General features: G+C 40.3%; 2 protein-coding genes across 2 annotated transcripts in view; one reads left to right on the top strand and one right to left on the bottom strand.

Annotated features, from left to right (window-relative positions):
• LOC145434992 (uncharacterized) overlaps nucleotides 1-17,014 on the top strand; it is a 350,877-nt gene that overhangs the window by 14,939 nt on the left and 318,924 nt on the right. The window lies entirely within an intron of this gene.
• LOC145434980 (uncharacterized) lies at nucleotides 8,629-15,680 on the bottom strand. Its single transcript, XM_080312216.1, has 2 exons — nucleotides 12,203-15,680; nucleotides 8,629-11,863 (listed from the first exon to the last, which is right to left on the bottom strand). The coding sequence occupies exons 1-2, from the start codon at nucleotides 13,023-13,025 to the stop codon at nucleotides 11,469-11,471; spliced, it is 1,218 nt and encodes a 405-aa protein (XP_080168342.1). The 5' UTR covers nucleotides 13,026-15,680; the 3' UTR covers nucleotides 8,629-11,468.

The raw sequence follows: 17,014 nt of genomic DNA, 5'->3' as shown, positions 1-17,014 counted from the left end.
TATTTTTACTTGGGTAGGTATCGTATGTTCAGTGTCAGTGATGTTGTTAAACGTTGTTGCTTGACATCGGTATCCCGTTAGTGTATTATTATGAGTGTGAAAAGGATTTACACATCTTGTGCAGAGTATCAGAGTGTTGCGACAGTAAAGATATTTTTCGCGTGACGAACCAAGATCGTTGTTTAAATGTTAATGCATTTCGATTACCGAGTTGCTGTACAATAGAGATGAATCTACATTAGACCGTGCTGTGTACTTCGATTAAAACCACATGTAAATCTATTCGCACAACTCGATGATGTTGATGTAGTGTTACTAAAATAAATTATTACCTATTTACACAACATCAAAATAACAATTCATGTCGTAGCAGGTTTCTTGAACTCGTGCTTGATGAAAACGATTGGCGACAAGTATGCTTTTGTGTTTGAGTGAAAAATAATTATTTAGAGTAGTGACAGTTTGTGACCAACGAATGCAAATCGATCATGGTATTACAATATACGCTTTCGTCAACATAACGACTTGGTGCAGGAGAAACACTTTAACGTTTTTCAATAACCAGAATCTTGAAACATGTTGCTTGTGTGATTTACAGCTGGCGCACAAAGGTTAGCGACGTTTTTTAATATATAGTTCCACTTTCTAGTTGTTTTGATGTGAGGCTCGGTGCTTCTCGTTAGTAAAGTAAATTGTTTTGTGCGTTAGATTTGTGGTAAGTAAGTCGAATACATACTCTTTTGTGGAAGTAACTGTAATACTGCAATTTCATTGGTAGGTCTCTGAAGCAGTCACCGTGGTTTTAATTTTGAAAGATGTCGCGATGTCGGTATAATGTTTTCTAAAAGTCAAACTCGGACGGATATCATGGCTATGTAGGACTTACGATAAACATTATACTTATACAACTTTGTTACAAGAACTATGATATTTCTGTAAGTGCTATAGTCGTGTGTTGGATTATTTGAATATTTAGATACGTAACCATTCGTATGAAAAAGTTCTTGTGACATCGGAACAGTTTGTAGAGTCAAACCATAACCATTCAGTTTCGTAGTGTGAGGATATCGAGTAAAGTCGATTACTTTGTGTGATGTAAATATCCTTCGTACTTTTGTAAGAGTTGTGAGGATGATCATTCGTATCCTACGAAGTAGCTAGTTGATACTACAAAATATTGAATGATCGCTAACACACTGAGTTCATAACCCAAGATAGTGAAAATTGTGTACTCTTAGACTAACATAATTCGTATCCAGCAAAACGATAGACACCAAAGGTTCGATGGAGTTTAAATCTAGATTGTATTAAGCGAAGTGATGAGTATCTCCAGTAATAAAGTCGAAACGACCAAAACAAATTTCTGTGTCTTGTAAATAACTATTTGATATGATATTACTTGAGTGTGTGACAATTCGTATCCGTCGAGGTTGAATGTTTAGCCATATCGAAATGAATCCAGATCACATGAAGTATACATTAATCACAATAGAATCGACGAGAATGTTAACCACGTAGAGTGTGTTTGTTTAAAAGTTATCTCCAATACGGTTACTTCGATCGGTATTGATTCCATGTCATACAAAAGCATGTAACCTTTGTACAGTTTCGTAGTACGGGAATATCGAGTGAAGTTGATTATTTTTGTGTGACGAAAATATCTTGTATTGATATTGGACACTGGTTTCGTTACCCAAGTGAGTGAAAATTGTTCTTGGCTGGACAGATATGATTAGTATTTAGAAAAAACGACTCACACCGATTAAGCGACGCTGTTTCCTATCCAATGACTGAGTGAAAATTTCTCAGGGGTTTGATTTACCGAGTTAATTGTCGGCGATTCAATCACATACAAGTATATGGTCTTTTAGTGACTGATTATTGTGACGACATTTACTTTGACGAATGGCAATGGAAAAATGTCCAATTTCTCTGATCGTGTGCGCTGCACAAATAGTTCTAGTATGTAATCAGTGAACGTCATGTAAATTGACAACGACTCTCAGTAGTTTGGTTAGATGATGGAGGTTCAAATGGATATCGCTACTACGAACAGCAATACAAACACATTTTTGTAGATTTCAGTGTAGCGCACATTTCGATTTTATTAATGCTGAGAGGTTTCTGTATTACTCAAGTATAGTTGAATAGGTGGTGCCTAGCAAACATATTCCAATTTACTTTTGTAATGATCAAAGTGAGTGTGAAATGATGCGAACGGATTAAGCATTAATCAAATGGTGGTATGTCAATTCACCTAGTGTGATATCTTGACACCAGGTAATGCGCGAAAGTGTTTCAATTCTCACCGACAATAAAGTATTGCTCCGGTTATTGTTCAACAAAGGAAATTGTTGTTTCATCTTTAGTCTTGTTTAATGCAGACATTTGTAAAATATTTCCTGATATCCACAATACTCTGCGTGGTTTGTACCAAGGCTGAATAATTTTCCAATCGAGAACATTTTAGACACACATAGTTTACAACTCAATATGTTAATAACAATGGTACTGAAAAGTTTGTTGCTGTCACAATAATCTTTACCACAACGCCGGGTCTAATTAACGCAAATAATTTAATAGTCAAGTCATGATCAACTATTACATATGTCAAATCAATGTGTCAATCCTTATGTTTACATCATGATAATTTTCAATATAACACCTGCGTTCGATTGTAAGAAATGAATTCTCAACATGTTGGGCATACTTTCAAATCTCGCATACTCAAACATATTATGTTAATCTCAAGTCGCGGGCACCGAGAAGTAATTACTTTTATCTTACAAAATATACCGCATAGTAATTTCTTTGTCTTACAGAATAGTAACGACTTTTCAAGTTGAATAAAAAAGACATGTAGGGATATGAATACAACCAGGCTTGTTATGGATTTTAGGTTTTAGTGCTTGTATGGATTCGTGTATGTTTGGCTGTTTTTCATATTGATACTGTTGAGTTGGTCGGTTAACGGATTTACTTGACAATGTTTTCGTGGTTGATTCTTTGAATATGGTAAGATGGTCAGATGTCGAGACGTAATACTATTTCCGTGAACTCAATTACAACAAAACATAACCAGCATTCAAATAATCCGTAAGCTACAAGTGGATTTAAAACTTGATGCTGTTTTGTGGTTAACTCAAGTCAGTGGTCATATTTGTGTTGATTTCAGGAATGATCATGACGAGTTGGTCGGGTAAATTAGTGGTAGTAACTATGACCGTACAGAGTTGCTGACATTCAAACATCTTTTACGCTGTAATATACGTATTTTATTGTGATAAATTATTTCTCAGTTATTGTTCAGACATTCAAATCTCGTATACTCAAAATATAATATGTTTATGTCAAGTCATTTATGTGTCGATTAGTAAATAGCTTACTTTGTCTTCAGAATAGTAACGACCTTTACAATTGAATAAAAAAGACCGATCATACGAATACAACCAGGATGAATTAATTCAAATTTGTGAGTTGCAGTGGTATAATCAAGTAAGTGAAAACTAGATTTTGAACACTTGTTAATGTTGTAAATAATTCTTTTGAGTATGGTAAGATGTTAAAAATGTCGCTTTGACAAACGAAAAGTCGGATCGCGAATAGAGTTGCAATGTTCCATTACTTGTTTCGAATCAATGTGCGTATAATATCAATATGGGACTGTGGGAAAGTTGATAGCCATGTCTGTCAATCCTATTTCAATTCACACTACGCCAAAGTCAAAATATTCGGTTTTGGATTATCTCAATTTACCTAGTACATCCCGCGAATGGATTCCGACCCATGCTATAACTAGATCGCTATGCCTGATGCATTATCCCGTCAGCGACGTAGGGTTTTACAATTATTTCACACCTTTTCGACTAAGCGTCAACTTCGCAAAGGATTAGGGTGGGATCAGAAATAAGTGAGAATTTGTCGGTATTCGAATCATCGTCTGTGACGGCTCTGTTATCCGTTACTTATTAAATTTTACCAGTGAAATCCGGTTCCTGTGACATACCGATTATCAAAATATTACATTGTGGCGATTGGAATGTATGTAACAACAAGTTGGTGAGGGCTGGCTCTGTCTTAGGTGTTATCTCGTGAGTGATCGTGGGATTTGCAACCTATTTCGCACCTTTTTGAAGTGTTAGTTTGTGAACGCGGCTATTGTTGGTATCGCCGTCTACGCGGGCTCTGTGGTAAACTGCTTACTAAAATTTCACCGCGTGAGTGATCGATATGCCTGTAACACCAAGTCGCGAAAGATGGTTATGTCCGAGACATTATCTTGTCAGTGATTGCGGGGTTTGTTATATATTTCACACCTATTTGAAGTGTTAGTTTGTGAGCGTGGTTATTGTTGGTATTCGAATCACCGTCTGCGCCGGCTCTGGGGTAATCTAATTACTCAAACATTACCATGAGAGTAATTCATAGATTTTGCAAACTATTTTCACGCCTTTTTTGTTGAAAGTACGACATTCCGCCCGCAGTCTATACCCGAAAGTACGAATCATCGCCGCGTCCATAAGAATAACGATATATCATTGTCGTACTCGCCATAATTTGGAATATACACATTAACTAAGGATCAATCACATGACTATTTACTTGATACATATTCAACACCGGGCGAGAGATGCCTATACCCGAAAGGGCGATTCACGACCGCACCCATAAGAACACATGGCGAATCACCACAGATCCCGTAAGAATACATGACAGGCGAATCACCACCACCACCCATAGTAAAAAAGGCGAGTCACGACCACGAGTTTCCACGGCGAATCACCGACGCAGCCTATACCTGAAAGGGCGATTCATGACCGCACCCATAAGAACACATGGCGAGTCACCAGAGACCGCGTAAGAATACATGACAGGCGAATCACCGCCACCGCCTATAGTAAAAAAGGCGAGTCACCAACACGAGTTTTCGCGGCGAGTCACCGACGCAGCCTATACCTGAAAGGGCGAATCACGGCCGCAACCATAAGACCAAATGGCGACTCACCAGCGATAGGGGGGGTCGAAAAGGGCGAATCACCAACACGAGTTTCGCGGCGAGTCACCAGCGGGCCCATAAGAGCCCCACCCACCTCACGACCGATCATACTAACTACTGTCGACAAACACCAAGAATACCACAAAGACAAACACACCCTGCTCGTAGTGTTGCTCTTAGCCTGTGGTCACTTCCGCGAGCTTGAAAGGTCAGTAGATATTTTGTGCTGGTATAATTTGTTGAATAAATTGTAAATAGTGAAGACTTGTTCTGGACCATCGTTGTCACTTTGGGAAGTGATAGCAGGTGCAGAGAAGTAAATGATTGCAAGTACAAAGTCACAGCTTTGCGCCCTAGTTGGTGGTGTCTGCAGTGCACTGGCGATCCATAATTGCAGGGAAGCCATGGCGAGTATATTTGTTTATGGATATCGTTAATATTACGGTCACGTGATGCCGACCCAGCGCAGATTTGATAGCATTAGTAGAAATACGCTGTAGTGAATTATAGTCGACTTCGTTCTAGGGATGGTCTGAACGTGAGGTTCATGTTCCCGTTCTGTGTGTGAACCTCAGAAATTTAGAGGTTGACGATCACAAACGAACCTTGGTAGGCTCTGCACTATGACCCTTTTTCATAGATTACCATTTTCACGTCATTATTACATCTTTGGTAGAAATTCTTTGCATTTCATCTTCGTACCACTTTATGCATGGCGCTGGTATCATAAACAATCAACACCGAACAGGCATGCACCTTGCCAACCTCAACAATATTACTTGCTTTGTTGCAAAAGTTTGCTCTAAATATTTAGTGACTCTCTACTGTTAGCTTGACCCGCAATCACACAACATCAAGAGCGAAATGCACTAAATGTAGGCAGTCAGCGAATGATGCTTATTCAACCAATCAATGAATTTAATATCCTTGTCTGATGTAAAAAAAATCTAGCAGTCGTACGGGGTCAATCTTGATTTCATATGTTTCTCGTATCATAAAAACCAAATCAGTGCGATTGGGGTGTTGGTGGCTGCTGTATAACTAGTTAATGGGGTAATATCGGTATCGGTAGCAAGTATATAGACACCCGTTTTACACTCTGCTCAATATAAGCGTAGCAATACTCAGACACCGAATACATTGTCCATTCTGGCCTAGACCGGTAAAGCGTAAGCAAGTTCTCGTCGAAATTGTTTGCGAAGCGACGGAAGATATTGATTTTATGGGTAGATTATATCATTTGATTGTCCTAGTTCGGCGACGTTTAAAACGTCAATATGTAGCCTACTTCAGCAATGTGGCATTATGTGGCCCGAGTCATCGCTAGGTATCGTGTACACTGTACATTAATAGAGGCTATCACTTCACTGAAGTATAGGGTTGGAATTAGCAATGTGACGTCACGTTACGCCACGAGGTTCACGTTCCCGTTCACACAGAACCTTTCAAAAAGGTTCGCGTTCACACGTACCTAAACCTTTCAGAGGTTCACACCATCCCTACTTCGTTCATACCTGCTTACAATTAGCTAGACAAATTTTGAGCGAGAACCCATTTTGTATCCCGAAAAGTTTTTTTCAATTGACCACGGGTGTATCCCTCATGAAAATAGGGAAGAGACATTACAGAAAGGCAAACCAAATCGGTGAACAAAGGTCACGTCGCAATTGCCAAATCGAAAATTAGGGTGTAACAGCGCTCGCCGTGAAAAGGATAAAATCGGATAATTTACTTTGGGCTACACACACCGATCTTGTTTATGAATCCCATTAACCGCGTTTCAACGCGTCGCTGAAGTGCATCAAAACACTACGCTTCAGGAGATTACTCAATACTCCAGTATGTAGAACTTGTTGAAGTAAGTACGCAAACAAAAAACTAGCACATGAAACCTGTTACGGTACAAGCACTCTATTGTTACTGATAGCTATAGTCCTATAGGGCAAGTTTTTGTTGCACTCAAATCGTGAGAAAGTTGCACTCAATTTTAATAAAACTCGCAGTAAAAAGTTTTATTTATAAAATACCAACAGTCAATCAACACCGCATTATGGGAACAAGTGTCCTAAATGACAACTGGTTGAGCATGCGACACAATGAAAAGCGACAGTTTAGCATGTTACTCGTATTTCAGGCAAGCAGGGGTGACCACCTGCAAGAGACTCATAGCCGCGTTTTGCTCGGTGTTGCCGCAAAGAGTCCCGTCATGTACGAGGGCTGATTGACCATTCTCTAATCGTCTTTCACCTTGTTCAGTGTTCACATCTATCTAGTAATATCTCACATCGCGATTTGTAATCGTAATCGATTACATTAAAGCAGTAAAAGCCCAATGTCCGGAACGCAGCAATTAGTCTCATCAGAGCAATTACCGGTCACATAGCGGGCCGCACACAAGCATAATGTTCTTTATTCACATTCGATACAAGATTCGAGCAGCTGACAGTAAAAAATACTGCAGCATGCGGCCTCTCGTTGGCGTCGCGTGTGAGAGGTGACGATCTCTGATATATTCGCAACGGTAAGATATTGATAGTGGGCGATTGGTGAAACGACACAGAAGCCGTCGAGTGTTAATAAGTTACATAGAAAAAAAACAAATATAAAATCACTATCTCAAAATGAAGAACAACATGTAACAAGGAAAAGAGCTACACGTTAGCCCAGTGGTTTTCAACCTTTTTGACCTCGCGGCACACTTTTAAAATGAAGAATAGTTCGCGGCACACTAGCACAGTGGTTCTGAACTCTTTTGGCTCACGGCACAGGAAAACTACCAGAATGCGTATAGCACTATAGCAGCAACCACAGTCTTACAGAGGTGGTCACTGACGAAGTACTTCTACCTTTTTGGAGCACTCAAGTAAGCTTTTCTCTGCTTCAAAGAAGATATTAAGTTTTCTTCAATCTCTGCGGACATGTCACAAATACGTCTGCGTATGGTAGCCTATCATTAGACATGGAAATCGTTTTCCATTCTTCCCAAACATGTTTTTTCAATTTTATTGCAAGCCGTAAAAAGAACTTTCCCCGCTTCCGTGTGAGATTTTCAATTATCAGCTATATAGGGTTACGGACACTTTTCAGCGCCCACTAGCGGATTGTACAATGAAATGTGAATATATTGTCAGTCATTACGACGTCACACTAGCAAAGCTTCGCCCATCGAATGTATACAGGAGTTGAGTGGAACATAAGTTTTGAATGAGGCCCTTTTTAATGTGAGCTCTGGTGATTGCTTGGGTCTGCAACAGATCTCTTCACGGGCCGGATGCAATCGTCTGGTGGACCTTATCCGGTCTGCCGGTTGTGTGGTTGACAGCCCTGCTATACTGTTAGGTCGGCACATTTAGGCCTATCTGGCTGTATGTTGTAACCAGGTCCGAAACAACATTTTTTCTGTCCCCATGCGCCCAAAAGGCACTAATCTCGGGCCCACGATAACGTAATCGACGTGACTTCTTGCGGGCTTTCTATATGCATCTGCTTGTTAAAATATGTGATGAAATCTGTTTATCATATTGGTTCTCCCATACATTACTATAAAATACACTAGTGGGTTCCAGCTTGCCCGGACTTACTCAAGGCCTATTTTGGAAGCTGATGACGTCCATCATCTTCGCTTCGCGATCCCCAGATTTAGAACAACTGTCTTTGACTAAAGCCCTAAACAGCCTCAAACAACTCCAGGAATATACCGTTATCTTATAATTGTTATTACACTTATTTCAGCAAATAATGGGTATTTTTAACTATTTTTGATTGCATTTTAGCGAGGGTGGTGCGTCGTCCCATATTAAGCTTAATATGCGCTTGGTATTAAATCGCGCGCAGTGCGAAGAAAAATTTCAAATGACATAAATCTGCTTTAAAATAATATTATTTATGTTGATTTACGAAGGTATTTTGAGCCTACTTCAAGCCTTCAAAATTCCGGACATTTAGGCATATTTTAGAATTTCCTCCCGGACGCAGATTTTACAGGGAAATTCCGGACGTATGGCAACCCTAAGCTATTACCTCTGTTACCACGTAACTGACCTGCTGAGATCTCGTTTAAATTTCAGGTTGAGCTTAATTTCTTAAGATTGGCTTGGCAAATAAAGTCTGCCCACTACCGCATTGTCGGTGTAATTAACCGTCGCATCGAAGAGTCCAATCACGATCGCAAGTCGCCATTAACAAATACAGAGGCGTAGAGGTGTATTATACATGGATGTCAAACGCATTTCCACGCAGATCGTGTAATAGCACCGGTGAGGATAGCAATACCTCGATAGTGTTACTGGCGCCACCCGCAGTTCAATTGCAGTTTCAACAAACCAGGATCATAAACCTCAGTGGCGGGGAAATTTGTTAACTGATATAATTTGATCATCTTTACTTCTCAATTCTCAAATTTGTCGCCTGAAACAAAACGTTGCGCCCTGAGCCTACTTTTTACCTGCAGTGCTGGCACGCTACCTAACAATCGCAATGTGAAGGCTACCTTGGCAATTCTAATTTGCAAACGTGAACATCACTTCCAAATGAGTTCATTTCTCGATGATGGAAATGCCTTCCTAGGTGTTGGAGGTTTATATAGGCTCTTAATCGTCTTCCGATCTGTAAAAGCCGTGTCTTTTAAAAAGTGGGCCGTGCTATTAGTTGGCATCTCCGGAATCAAAATGAGTAATATCGATATGGTGTGAAATGATCAATTGATCATCGATGACGAAGACATGGCAAAATACTACTACAAATAGAAACAGAAAAAGGTCATCAACCTGCGTCATGTCCCTGTTCTGTCTCCGGTTCTGATGGGGGTGACGAGTAAAAGCTGAACGCCTTCGGCCACACTTCAATATTACGGTCCAATTGCCCGAGTTTAGTTATCACCGTCCTAAATGCTACTACATGTGGGCAAACTGGCGTATCACACCCATTGACCGTGGAGGCCCCAGTTTGATTCATGGCAATGCAGTAGCAACTTACGAAGCGTCGCAGATTTATGAGATTCTCCGCTCCTCTGTGCTCAGAGCATATTTACAATAAAAAGCCCAGAGAAAGGCTCAATCCATGACCTAATGGAAACGCCAGATTGCGATACTAGATTGAGATACCGTAACTATAGTCGTCTCGACATCCTTATATCTGTTCACTGCATCGGATTGTACATCGAGTGTCTCGGGTAAATTCAATAGAAAAAGCAACAATGACATACTCAAAAATTGGATTTTTTGTTATACTTCGACATAGTTTACCACATTTGCTCGCGGCACTCCTGAGCAGTTCAATTGGCACACTAACTATAATGTGCCGCGGCACACCGGTTGAGAACCACTGCGTTAGCCCGTGCATGTAGCGGAATAGACAAAAAACAATAAACAAGCATCGTAACCAATTTGATCAGTTGGGTGGGGTCGTTCACAATTCCATTTGTGTGCCTTGGAGTCGACTTTTATCAAATTACGCCAACAAAAACTCTGTCAAATGAGTTCGCGTACCTCCTAAAAATAGTACATTGAACGCTCCTTCTTTCATGCTGGTGACGTCATATTTTGCAATACGATTGTTGATATACAATGTTCCTTCCAATCCTCTCATAGTTGCTGACGATTACCCCTGACGAGTGTCACCCGAAAATATTCGGGTTCATTTCAATATGAATATACTATTCAATTGTATATTGAAGTTCTGTACCTCCAAGAAGCTCTTCAGTTAATAATGAATAAAGACTGCCCCATGTATGCTGATTGATTGCATTGCCGTCGCGACAGAAAGCTTACGAACTCGGAAGCGGTTATCAGCGACTTTAGAATATTGAAAGTGAGTGAAAGAGCATAATTTATGTTTAAAGTATAAGAGTTTCCGCGTTCAATACAACGAGAGAAACCACTATTTTGAATGCAGCGTCGAACCAGCCAAATAGCAGCGTGCGACTCGTGTACTTCTCCGTCCTGAAGTATAGCTTCCACCACAAAGAGTAAAAACTAGTACAGAAGCATAGAGCCCCATGTCTTGAATAAAACGTGTGCAATCCTCGAAAGCGAACGCTCAATGACTATTAGCAAGCGTTACGCGTAAAATTCCTTTGCTCTTCACAATATCATGTAATATCCAATTTATAGTAAAAAAGAAAATCCATCTTCCTTCGCAAGCATATGTATTCCGATTTCTGGAGTTTAAATGGGAGCAATTTCGTTGTCCAGGTCATCAAGACCACTTAAAAAGGATTCCGGAAGGGTCTACTTTTGACTCGCCTCACCTTGCGTCGCATTAATGTTTATTAGTCTTCTATGCATTCGAGGCTGCGACGGAAGTCAATTTTGCAGCATACTAATTTGATGTTCCCAAGATATCATATGAGAAGCCGTGATATCATTTCCACCTATCATAACGTTTCCACGGATGCAACGAACGGAATTTCTGGTAGCGATGATGATTTCTACTTCAACGATCCGTCTGTGAATTGTTCCATGGATTGTCGCATTTACTTTCTGTTGCCTCCGTGGATTTGGACGTGACGCTCAAGAGAAAAATTTGCAGCGAATGCCATGCCACAGATATCGCACTCATGCTCTTTAACTCCCGAGTGAATCTGGCTGTGGCTTATCAAGTAGGATTTGACATTGAATATTTTCCCACATACTGCACACGGGTAATGCTTTTCCATGTGGACAGAATAGTGAGTTGTAAGGGTAGACTTTCGTCGAAAGACTTTCGCACATACTCCGCACTCAAACTCTTTCAATCCGACGTGCATGTTCATGTGTCTTTCCATAATAGATTTGAGGATGAATCGTTTCCCACATACCTCGCACTGGTATTTCATTATGTCCATGTGGGCGGCATAATGATACCTTAGTTGAGTCTCTTGCATAAAAGCTTTCCCGCATATATCGCACTCATAGTCATTAATTTTCCAGTGTATCACCTGCACGTGTCCATTAAGGGTTGAATTCCGACGAAATGCTTTCCCGCAGATTTCGCACTTATGTAGCTTATCTCTGGCGTGAATCAAATAATGACGTTTGAGTCGGGATCTTGTTTTGAAACCTTTTTCGCATACCTGGCAGTTGTACTTTTTCGCTTTCGTATGAATTGAATAATGACTTCTCAGCTGACAATGTCGTCGGAAACCCTTTCCGCATATATCACACTCGTAATCGTTCGCCTCAGTATGAATCGAATAATGACTTCTCAGGTGACAATGTCGTCGGAAACCCTTTCCGCATATATCACACTCGTAATCGTTCGCCTCAGTATGAATCGAATAATGACGTTTCAGATGAGATTTCTTCCCGAAAGCTTTGCCGCATATCTGACACTCATGGTCATTTTTCATTCCAGTATGACTCAAATAATGTGTTTTGAACTCACCCTTCCTTATGAAGCCTTTCCCGCATATTCCGCACTCAAACGCCTTTATCCCGGCGTGAATCAAATAATGACTTTTCAGTATGGATCTTGTTTTGAAACCTTTTTTGCATACCCGACAATTGTACTTTTCCGTTCCAGCATGAATTAAATAATGACTTCTCAAGTGACGATGTTGTCGGAAACCCTTTCCGCATATATCACACTCGTAATCGTTCGTCTCAGTATGAATCGCATAATGAAGTCTCAGATGAGATTTCAGCACGAAACCTTTGCCGCATATCTGACACTCATCGTAATTTTTCCGTCCAGTATGAGTCAAATAATGTTTTTCCGAATAATCCTTACTTGTGAAGCCTTTACCGCATATTCCGCACTCAAACGCTTTTATCCCGGTGTGAATTTTCACGTGATCTGTCAATTGTGATTTAAAATTGAATGATCGCCCGCATATGTCGCACTTATGATCTTTCTTTGCTACATGGGACAAATGATGTCGGATTAAGTAATCACTTCGTGAAAAGCTTTTACCGCATATTTCGCACTGAAAATCCTTTGACACGGCGTGAATTTTCATGTGTCTTGTCAGACAGGACTTGATGATGAAGCCTTTTCCGCATACCTCGCAAATATGATCACCGCAACCGTTACGATGTCGGGAATGGGTCATTTCGGACTTGGAGACAAAACTTTAGCTGTGGTGTTCATGAAATTCAATATACCATCCTTTTATCAAATATCGTTACACATAAAATCGCGACTAATTTGGTATATTGCTGCGAGCGAAAATTTTGAAAAGATTTCATCATGTAGTAGAACTTTAACAGCTTCAATTTCTAATCAGAAGTAGAAGTAACGGTATTTATAGCAAGCCAAAATTGCCTGTAGTAGAAGTAGGAGTTAGCGGTATGAGAACTACTCAAGTAAGAAGTCTGAAAAAGTTGATGAGAATAGCTGCTATTTTCGAAACAATATGTTACTATCGCGCTGAATCTACATTGCATGAATGTTATGTAGTTTCCCTCGCCACAGTAATGCGGATCTACCTGAATATCAATTTCCACATGAAGGCATCTACGTTTTGTAACCTAAGCAATGTTGATATATAACTGTTGGCGTCAAAGTGGAAATAGCCTCCAAACTTCAGCACGTCAGTTTTAGGCATATTCTAGTACAGTCGTTCTCGGCCGGGGGTCCGCGGAGACCTTTCATGGGGTCCGCGAAACGTCCAAATTTGCAAAATGGTTGATAACCTAATTTATAATTCATTTTGAATTAGACAAATCACGAGGTAGTTTCGCTTCATAACAGCTAAAACTCAAAGACTCGACTGCAAAAAAATGGCCCTCCGAGATAAAATATTCTACTGTGCAAACTCATCTCAATTGTGAAATTGCCAACAGCCTACTTATACAAATATATTGCTGTTTAGAGATGCTTTGCTGAGGTGGCGGAACAATTTTGTTTGCAAAAATCCAGTGATATACATAACCACAATTCCCGAATAACTTAAGATGAGCTGCTGAAATGACTATAGGCTGGAATTTATATGTTCTTCGAAATATGTTTCTCGATTTTGGTGCCATATGTTGTGATTGTGATCACACCCAAAGGTGTCGACGGCAGCGGTACGCGTAATCACTACATTCACCACCACATATGTTTGTGGATTTCCGGCACTCGGTCATATCAAATCGACGACGCAGATTTTCAAGACACGACCGCAGATTTCGAAAATACAGCTACAGAATTCACTTTGAAATAATAAGTCTTCCAAATTGCTACATAAATAGTATGCGGTTATTTTGAAGAAAAGTCATTTTATCGCTGTTTATTACTAGCATTCAGTTAATGTTTCACAAGACAGTTGACGGTTACATGATAATTGAGCTAGATTTGAACTAAAACCGTCGGGCCCGCGGGGGTAGGTTTACGTGGCGGTACAAAAGGGGTCCGCAAAGATATAAAGGTTGAGAACCACTGTTCTAGTATTTCCCTTCGAACGCAGTTTAAGACTAACATTACGGACATCCGGACGTATGGCAACCATACGATAGCTCAGTGATACTTAATTTAATGATCATCTCAACTTTGAAATATATGCTAGGCATGGATGACGCCGGATCACATTCAGTAGCGCAAAATATAATTATAATTCCCTGGACATTACAAAAATATTATCGAAACACTCACCACACTACTACACTTGTGACCTGCCAACTAACCTAATAGCCAACGCCTTGATGCGATTTTGACTATGGCGTGGTTGTTCCTCATAGAATGAATATCACGACTAAACTGTTTTTGAAAGTGCTACTCCGTAACCGTGCGACGTGCTGCCGTATCTCTTTCCGTACGGGTCGATTGTATTTGGAAAGCACGTCCTGCATGATCTACTAGATCAGGGGTGGCCAACCTTTTCGGTCGAAGGGCCACATGCGAGCGACGAACCACTGCGCGTGCCACTATCCGCGCGAAGCGCGAAAATATAGAAAGCTTTGGCCAACATGCGCCAATCATTTTGTGCCTAGGTTTCAGCGTCGACGGTCTTTCTGCGAGCGCAAACGCAAGGTCGCATGTTAGACGACGCTTTCTCTCTTATTTGTGAATATAGATATACTCAATCTGGTACACTGATCGTTCTTACATTTTCAGGGAGTAACAATATTAAAGGCAAGAGATCGAGTGACAAGATATTGCGGTAAGCGGGAAGAAAAAATTTACAATAGATCGATCCGCCCAGAATATTCTGCTTTATTGTAATGAACGAAGATCTACAAAAAATGTAACTGGCCCATGCGTCGGAACTGATATTCTAGTCGTCACATCGCAAGTGTTGCGGCCTGACAAATCAAATTTTTGGTTGGCCTTGCAAATTCACAATCTGAGCAACCCATCTTTATGATATTACTAATTTAGAAAATAAACTCGCAGCCCACTCAAAACCTTCACCAAAGGTTATCCGGCCCTGTACTAGATAAAGCTACTGCATTGTGCTATATCTATTCTATGCGACAATGCATGCACGAGTTGCACGCTGACATAAGCTGCCGATAGAACAATGGCAACAAAAACCATTTCCTCTGCCAATGTAGCACCATCGGTAATCGGGTTCGCGGCCGTTGCTCCTTTTGTTGTTCGCATATTTACGGTAGATTTAATGATGGTTAACTCATTTCAGTCTGCATGTCATTCAACAATATAATCTCGGATATGTTAAGATATTGTGCTTATGCAAAACCACAAATTGAAATGAACATGGATATCGTTTTGCCAACCATGGAAGCTTACAACGGCATTGTCTTCGAATTATACCATCTTACACACTAGTTCAAGTTCAAACCAGGGGAAAAATTGACATTAAACTCGTGTATAAGGTCCATGACAAACAAAGTACACGTTCTATTAATTAGGCTATCAATAGCTCCTCTTCATAATCTGCACTGCAATCCGACTATAACCACGAGGTAGTGCCAACACTCCAGTAGCAATCATAAATCCGGATACGGCATAGGCTTAGACCGTTTGCAAACGCTTATGACTCATAAATAAATGTATTGCTCCCAAAAAGTTATAGGTCATTAGTACGACGAGTTTTTGCAACTTTTGCAAGCTCCATAAATACTCGGGATTGATGTAGTATGATGTTTTAAGCTGTTTGTAAGAATTTTATATTGCAACTGTTATCTCCTTTTCATGCAACTTTGAGGCCCTGGTTTTGATACGGAGGACCTGATGCGGAAGTGTTTGCAGTGACGTCAGTGTCCTAACACTGGCAGCCTCCAGCAGATCATGCCATATTGTAACTTTGATTGAAATGCTGATTTAAAGCAGTGCTTCCCGCGAAGCTATTTCAGGTAGGTCGCGAAGCATCTCCAAATGCTGCAGTCTCCTATTCAATTTGTCAAATATTCTAAACACTTTATCTTCTCAAGTTTAGGTGACCATATATACGTTTCTCTCTAAATAATTTTTTGCGTCAATAAGCGCCTCGAGCCATGTTCCCGTGCTAACAATAATTCGTCAGCCGGATTTTTGTAACAGGTAATTTGATTGTAGCGTGAAATTGGACAGTGCGTTATTGTGTATGCCTGAGAATTGTAATTGATTCTCTCCTCCAATGGCTTTGCTAACGTTGATCAGGAAATGTAGAAATCCTGCCCGATTTATCGCTATATTCAGCAAACAGTTGCCACGACACAAATATTGCAGTCCTGGCAATCTGAACCCCACAGGACAACTGCGACCGACAGAAAATACCATTCGCTCTGCGACGAAATGCCAATTTGGAATCTGCGTCACACGCAATAATTTCTTCTTATATTTTATTCGCTGGAACATTCGGGCGATTCCAATATCATTTATATATAACAGACGCGTGGTCACGAAATAAAACATGCAAAAAAGTAATTAATAACAACGGGCCCACCGAAGATGTAATTACTGATAATGGATAATGAATTTGCTGCTCGAACTTTTCAGACACACTACCTCACAAAGCTCGACTGGTAAATATGATCACTTGGGCTGAGAGAGGACAAAATGTTTACAGTAGGAAAATATATGCAATTGCCGATCTCATTCACCGACTTCCACCATGAAATCCGGAAAATGTTCACGTTACCCACGACCAAATAACTATAACGCACTGAAAACATT

Source organism: Botryllus schlosseri, chromosome 1 (assembly GCF_051294905.1).
Source record: "Botryllus schlosseri isolate E-star chromosome 1, Bs_hap1, whole genome shotgun sequence".
Lineage (NCBI taxonomy): Eukaryota > Metazoa > Chordata > Ascidiacea > Stolidobranchia > Styelidae > Botryllus > Botryllus schlosseri.
This window is presented reverse-complemented; position numbering and strand designations above follow the sequence as displayed.